Consider the following 8,405-nt stretch of genomic DNA (forward strand, 5'->3'; position numbering starts at 1 on the left):
AGGGAAAACCCGAGTTTTGGATGACGAATCAGACGTCTGTGATTCACAACGACACGATCCGCACTCTGTGGAACTTCACGGAGCACCTGAACGTCTTGCACAAGGACCGCTGGTACGAGGACGTCAACGAGACTCTGTACAAGTTCCAGCAGAACATCGTGACGGTGGTCAAGAGCGGCTACGACGGCCGCTCGCACGAAGAGGTGTGGAACTTCCCCGCCTCGCTCATGTTCTGCCTGAGCGTCTTCACCATGATCGGGTACGGCCACATGACGCCCAGGACGGACTGGGGCAAAATTGCCACCATACTGTACGCCGTGCTGGGCATCCCTCTCTACATCGTTTACTTCATGAACATGGGCCGCGTCTTCGCCAAGTCCTTCAAATTCCTGTATCGAGCGATGTATCGGTGCGTGAACCGCAGTAAAGCAAAGAGCGAGGAGGAGGGCGAGCAGATAGGCGAGTGGGAAGAGCCCGCCATCATCGTGCCTTCAACGGCCTGTATCTGGGTCATGATCTTCTACATGACGACTGGCACCGTCATGTTCGCCGAATGGGAGAACTGGTCGTACCTCAACTCCTGCTACTTCTCCTTCACTTCTCTTGCCAAGATTGGCATCGGCGACTTCGTGCCCGGGTTCGGCGGCGGCGAAGCCTTCGGGGCGGCCACGGAGGACTCCCAGACCAAACTCATCATCAACTTCATGTACCTCCTGATTGGCATGGGCCTCATCGCCATGTGCTACACGCTCATGAAGGAAGAGATTATGCTCCGTCTCCGCACGCTCAAGCAAGAGTTCAAAGAGAAGCTGTTTTACTGCGGCGTCAAGCTCGGCCTCTACCAAGAGGAGCTGCCGTATCCCGAGCCGCGGCATCCCGCGCACGGCCGCACCAAGTCCATTAGGAAGTCTGTCAGACGCCGGTAGTCGCGCCGACCTGCAACCGCCGTGGTTTCTACCAACTCATGCGGTCGTCAGTCTACTCAGCTGTGCTGATTAGTCTGCCTCGCTCCTGTCGATGTCAGAAACAGGTGCTGAGCAAACCGCAGGTTGTCACACCGTTGATGTTTTCCGCCGCAGGTGTAGGCATCGGCAGCAGGGCGCACGGGCAGAGCGGTGTGCGCGTGTATGTATGCGAGTGTGTGTGTGAAGCCGCAGATAATAAGTTTAGCTGCGGCAGGCATGCCAAGGTCGTGTGACAGTAACTCCCTGCTCCCCTCCTCCCCAAAGCCGCGTCTGACATCCCCTCACCCCGGGTGGGAGGAAGGGGAAGGAAGAGGAGGGGAGAAGAAGTGACACTAAAAGATTATCCTTCTTGCCCTGTATGCCCGCAGCGTACTATATCCTAATGTGCACTTTGGACACTTTTAGACCTGGCACAGCCTGTGAAATCACATCATTAACACTCGAAATACAGTTTAAAAAGGTGATATTCACCTCAAATTAAGATTATTCTTAGAAACATCATAAGAAAAAAAAAAGAAACCATCTCTTCAAACGTGTAAATCCCTGTATATATGAATGTGCTGCAGGTGGACATCCGGGACACTTAAAGACTTGAAGTGGTGAAGCAACCTAGTGATTACATTGGTCATAATATACACTGGACACTGGCAGTTCCTGTGGACCTTTCAGTGCGCGTTCTCTAAATTATGCCATTAATGTGTATAAAGATACCGCCGGGCTTCCCTGTGAGTAGTAGTGACTGGGAATTAACAGGTATTATATTTTCATGACGTCATTTCATGCCCTTTGCGCACTTCAGTTTATCAGTTTGTAAGGGATAGACGGGTTGATGTAAGGCTAGAAATCTAAGTGAACTAATTTCTGTATCTTAATTGGATCACACAAAGGAGTAGAGTAATACATCTACTTTTAACTATGAACATTAAACGATTCTTGAAAATAAATTTCATGTATTTCTAACTGTAGTTTCATTTACTTTACACTAAAGTCCGAGTCGTATAGCACCTCTTTGTGCAAAATCAGATATATTTCTATCATGCTCACATAAACGTCTTATATCTCTCTTGTTTTGGCTTCTGAAATTCTTAAGCGTTTCCGTCTCTGAAGTCCATAGGAATCTTGAATTGTTAATGCATACCTGAACCTGCCTTTCTTTGGTAACTAAGGGCAGTGGTGTTAGTGTGGCATGACGCTTGGACTGAAGAGAATTCTTGGCTTCAAAGCAAGAAAGAAGAGGGAAATTTACATACGGTTTTTAAGCACTTCATACCACAGCGAATGATCTCGCCTTGATCTTAAAGGAGCTTATTTTGGTTGTCTGATCATGAGACAGATTCTAGGTCCTCAAGATCCGTTTGTTGTGAGTGTAAAGGAAAAAATGTCCTGAAAAAACGTTATCAGTTATTTTACGTAATTTATCTAGTGGATGTTAAGTGGCATTCGAACTTAATCCTCGTGTTTTACTTATCTAAGTAGATGCGAACTAGAAAATGTTGCTTTATGTGGCTACATGAATAGACCATAACGTAACAACATTAACTTCAGTGTGTATGTTTTACCTGACTCACATATTTATGTATATATGTATGTGTGTGTGAGTGTGTGTATGCGTAAGTGTATGTCTATGTGTAATGTGTACGTGTATATATATATATATATATATATATATATATATATATATATATATATATATATAGAGAGAGAGAGAGAGAGAGAGAGAGAGAGAGAGAGAGAGAGAGAGAGAGAGAGAGAGAGAGAAAGAGAGAGAGAGGGAGAGAGAGAGAGAGATTAACAGGAGCAGTTGGTAGGCCTTCCCCTCTTCCCGTGTGCTTCCCGATTCAATCTATTTCTGGAGAGTAGGGTGGAGTCTCAAGTATTACGTCGTCATACTGAACACACAAAACATTATTGCTCACTAAAGGATGTATATTGCTTGTGTTTTCATGTCTGTACAAATGTGCAGTGGTGTTTATATCCACATTTCCATTACCTTGCAGTATAAGATGTGTTTACAATCGTTAGGATACTCGAGTATTTTAAGTAAACATGTCAATTTTCTCCCCGCCATTTTCTCTTTTTAGAAGATTAAACTAACGTTTCGTACTTAATTTCTTTTTAAGCTCCTTTACTATCAAAGTTAACACATCAAAGACCGTGTAACACACAATGATATCACCTCACACACTGTCTGTCTTGGCTGAGGCGCAGGTTATGTCGCATTCTTACCTGAGCCACCGAGCCTCTGATCACAGTGTGTTGTTTTATCCGACTCGCGATACGAAGCGCGTTAAATGGGGGCTTTGATTTATCGTTTTACAGAACAATGTAAAATATGTTTTGGTTTGATAGCGTTAAAAAATGGTATCTAGGGTATACGTATCTGTCTCTGTAAACGCGAGGAAACATTATGGTAGATTCGGCATTATTAGATATCGTATATATATATATATATATATATATATATATATATATATATATATATATATATAAATATATATATATATTTATATATATATATATATATATACATATATATATATATTTACAGATATATATATACAGATATATATATATATATATATATATATATATATATATATATATATATATATATATATATAGATAGATAGATAGATAGATAGATACAAAGAGAGAGAGAGAGAGAGAGAGAGAGAGAGAGAGAGAGAGAGAGAGAGAGAGAGAGAGAGAGAGAGAGAGAGAGAGAGAGAGAGAGAGAGAGAGAGAGAGAGAGAGAGAGACACACACGTTTCTCTACCCTCAGCTCTGTATCCTCCTCTCCTCTTCTGTTCTCTTCCCTGCTGTTCCAGCATCGTTCCCCCGTCGCCATTCCAAATGAGTCCGAGCGCGCACATAAGTCATGGGAGATCCTGCATGTTGGCGACACCTGTCCTTCATGGAACGACTGAAATTGCAGCAGGCTTAACCTCATCGGCCATTGCTTGTTCGGCGTTCGGGTACATCGCAGATTTTGAGTTTCCAGATTCTGTTTCCAGATGTCTGCCCTTTCCGTGTGACATTTAATTTTATTTACGATATATTGGAATGGTAATGGCACTATTGACTTTCAAATAGATCCTTATATCATTTCTCATTTTCATGATATACAGATCTTACACTAATTACTGCTGATTTTAAGTAGGCCTACCCACAGGAGGATGGTAGAGTTTACTTAGAATATTCTTAACGATGAAAATCACTCTCCTCCTATATACTTCTTATACCTTAATTAATATGCCACGTGATTAGTACTTGATTAAGCCATTACTAACGTCAACAGGTTCTTAAATGTATTAACTTGAGAGCATACATCAAAACTTTTACAACAGTAATATCCATTAATACGCCGCGGTTCGTGGTATCCTTGTGGCATAGTGGGAGACATAATTTCGTAATACATTCGTGGCCTCGTTGGCTACTGATCTTGTTATGACAAGTGTGAAGGTTAGCAGAAGAAAAACATACATCGAAAGGAATGTGACAGATTGTTCATATGAGAGAAATAGCTAAGACTGTAATGGAGAAAATGCTATTTTCTTGCCATTACTGAGAATAAAGATAATAAGGGTAGACCCATTATAAGATGGGGTAATAATTTAGAAAGGGACGATTTTTTGTCAGTGGATATTTCAGAAGAAAATGTATCCTAAGAGTCTCGGGTAAATGTTTTGTTTCGGAGACAGTGTTTACACACAGCGTAATACACTGTCGCGCGCCCAGTATGCCTACTTTGTTTTATACTGTCATTATGCCTTCTATCTTCTCGCACTGCTTATAAAGGCACTATTGGCAAACTCAAATACATCGTTTCCCATATTAATTGAATGTAATCAAACTTGTGTAAAATAGGTTACTCCAATACTTACATTTTTGAAAAATGTTGTCGGGGCGAATGGGGTCGTTTCTTAACTGCTTAGTTTGACGGTTGATGCGTATTATTTCTGACCTTGTCGATCCTTTGCACTTGTCCCACTTCGTATCTTCTGAATAACTTGTTTGTGTTGTTTATGGAATATATATACGCATAAGGCTTTCACACCACACGACTTAATTGCATTTGAGCTCTTTCAAAAGACAGCAACTGCTTTGACTCTCGATAGAAAAATACTGCAAATGGGACAATCTCGAGACACTTTAAATTCCAATGCGGTATTCAGGAGCTCTGCGAAATATATATTTTTCATAAATGTAAATGATTTATTGGACTTGGCAGATCCGGCGAGACCGTAACGTCACAGAAAAGTCCTTGGTGCCCTCAATGATGCGATATCTTTCGAACTGACATCGAAGTCACGCAATCTGGCAAGTGTTAAGATCCCACTGTGTGTGGTGCATTCCATCGGTCATGTGACAAGGTGGCCACATCTGTCACTGAGGCTTATTTGAATTTGATAAGTGGCTGGTGTAATCAAGTCGGAAATATATTGAAGAGCGATGGCCAATCTTGATATTTGAATTAATAATGAATCAGATAAACGTTTCACTTATCCAAAAGGTCGATAAACATAAAGGGACTCATTTCAAATTCAGCTACTTTGCCTTCAAAAGCCGCAGTAGTCAAGCCGAAAGGAAGTTTCGCCTGCAGGTGACAGATGGAAGCTGTTTACATCTCGGTTGAAAGAGTCAGCCTTGCTTAGTGATAGTTGCGCCTTATACATTAAGTTCAAAGGGAGGGACAGTTTCACCCAGAAATTTCGCGGGATATATTCTGAACCGTTGCACACTTTAAAATGTATAAACTGTGGCTAGTCACTGTGGTAGAGGGTTTGAATACCTCAAATTACTTAGCGGTCGAATGCCCCAATAACCTCACAATCCTATCTTCCTTTCTTCCGATTCTCAAGAGATTCCTGGCATAGGCGACAGTTTTTAGAATGTCACGTAAAATAAAGTATTCAGTTCAAGACCACACAAAGCGCTGCCAAGCTCAGATTAACCCCCCCTCCCCCCCTTCCCCTGATGTAGAACCTGAGGAGAATGATATAGGAAAAGGGCGTCTTATTTTTGCTTGTTTCTTTATTTCAATAACTGTAAACTTGTTGCAACGTTGACGTGAAAGTGCGAAGTCATGCTGTCACATTCAAGCGATTGACTATTTTAAAAGACATCGGACTAGCTGATGACACAGACTCGTGTTGCTGATCTAGTGCCACTTCTAGGGAATGCGTACATGGCACCTTAGGGCTTCTTGAGTCTCCCTATTTCATTCCTCGTTGATCTAAATGACAAAAGTTATGGGGAGTTATGGCTTCGCTGTCAAGTCTTGTTATTGTCAAAGTTGATCAATGTTTCGAGCGAAATACTTCGGGGGAGTGAAATCCAGTAAAATATTTCCTTCGCATAACATCAGTCCTGTCACATTAGAACTATACCATCTTCCCATTACACAAAAGTATGCCACTCTCATATTTACGTGAAGAGTTATGGTAATTCAGTGACATTTTTTTTTACCTGTGAGAAATTGGTAGCCGTAGCTATGACGTATAGGGGCGATGGAGTTTAGTGTCAAAAACAATTTTCCTCCTCTCGCCACAAGATTTACCGAGCAAAAGAGGTTTAATTTTAGCTTATGTAAATGTAAACGACTGCACTTGGATGATGCTGGGCCTCATAAATCAGCGGGGAGGGAATGTGGAATTTATTTTTCGTCGGATGAGCAGATCTGGCCCAGAAATGCTCGTCCCTCCCTCCCTCTCTCTTCGCAGTGCTAGAACTCTATCCTCGCTTCTCATCACGGCTTCCTCGCTGCGCCATCTGTTGTTGAAAACTGCAACGAGAAATAAGAGAAAAGAGGGATAGGGAAGGAATGTGAGAGTGGCTTGTGGTTTCGCATTAGGGGCCTTTTTTTTGCAATGGATCTGCTACCTTGGTAAGGAGTGTTTTCAGATTCACTTTATATGAGAGCTATACATTTTTCGGCTAAAATCAGCATCACTTATGGAAATGATGATGATGATAATGATAATGATAATGATGATGATGATGGTGGTGGTGGTGGTGGTGGTGGTGATGATGATGATGATGATAATGATATTGACAATAGTAGCGGTAGTAGTAAAATAATGATTACACAATTTCACGGACCTGGTTATTTTCTGCATAACTGTCGCCACAGTTATGCACAGTCACAGGCAGAACCACCCAAATATTTCTTCACAGAAATGTTTTCTAACCTTTTCTTTGACAGTCGCAGGAAATATCTATGAATAAAAGCATAAAATAATTTTAGCACCGTTGTAACACAGACGAGTGTTGAACGTTGTGCGCGGACGATAAATCTATTATTACATTTATATCTATGTATATATAAATCACCAACTATGCCAGAGTTGTTCTAATCAAATTAAATGTTTGTGTCCAGACGAATCACATGGCATTCCGGTTGATGTGGTCTAGCGAAAGCAAATGTCTCCACGCTGTCTGTTTTGCTTCCTAGAGGCCGTAAATTTCAGTGGCTGGTGATAATGACATGTCACTCATTCGCTCGCTCACTCACGTGGCTTGGCGTGGGTTTACAAAGAGAATAGTTTTATGAATACGGTTAGCACTGAATTACACGGGGACAGTGAGGAAGGCAAAACGTTTTTTTTTTTCTTCTTCTTCTTTTTTTTATACTTAGTATGGGTGACGATATAAATGGAAATAAAGCGTTGTATAAAAGAAAAAGAAAAGAAAGAAAACGGAAGTTCGCTTGAGGAGGCTACAACAATATCCGCTAAATGATCCTGATAACAATCAACTCCCCGGCGGCACACAGGATGGCGGAGGCTGCCAAGCTTTGGCTTCTTGTTTCGCCCATGACAAGAAGAATCAACCCACCGCAGCGGACTTGCCTCGTAAAAGGTCTCTTGCTGTACCTTAGTGTGCAGGGAAAACCGCTTTGTGTTCTGAGAGAATAACGAAATTTGTTGATACCTGCGCATGAAGCAAATATTTTCGACATGGAGGTGCCTATAAGACGGGATATTATTGTTGCAAACAATTTAATGTTTCCCCACGTGACATATACTAGTGTTGCCAATGACAAGGTGTGCACACACGGGGTAGTTTCGGAGTGTGGCGTACACAGGTAGGTGGAGCAGGGTGGGGTCCAAAGCATCTGGGGGTCGGGGGTCCGTCATACGCCAGCCACAGCTCCATGTAACTACACGGTATTTATAAACACTCGCGCCCGCGCCCCGCCCCCACCTCCACCCCCACCTTCTCACTCTGGCCAGACCTATCTGCTATCTCTTCAAGATGAGAATATACCTGAGTATATAAATGCAGCACGTATTACTCACAAACACGAACTTATTTAAGGTGTCAGGATTTAGAAGCGTCTTTCCCCCTCCCAACTAGCACTTCGACCTTTGGCACCATGTTGACTACTCGAATACCTCCACTCACCCGCCGCTAAAATTAGAACGGCATTTTTTTTTT

At 42.2% G+C, this 8,405-nt stretch overlaps 1 protein-coding gene across 1 annotated transcript in view; it reads left to right on the forward strand.

The window, feature by feature from the left end:
• Window positions 1–1,925, forward strand: part of LOC122243280 (TWiK family of potassium channels protein 18) — a 2,328-nt gene extending 403 nt beyond the window's left edge. The window contains exon 1 of the mRNA XM_043000781.2: window positions 1–1,925. This exon is cut by the window's left edge and continues 403 nt beyond it. Coding sequence (XP_042856715.1) covers window positions 1–926 — 926 coding nt within the window. The 3' untranslated portion in view covers window positions 927–1,925.
• The last annotated feature ends 6,480 nt before the right edge of the window (window positions 1,926–8,405 follow it).

The sequence above is a fragment of the Penaeus japonicus genome, unplaced genomic scaffold, assembly GCF_977035675.1.
Source record: "Penaeus japonicus unplaced genomic scaffold, GWHDUDI00000001_assembly GWHDUDI00000032, whole genome shotgun sequence".
NCBI classification, from domain to species: domain Eukaryota; kingdom Metazoa; phylum Arthropoda; class Malacostraca; order Decapoda; family Penaeidae; genus Penaeus; species Penaeus japonicus.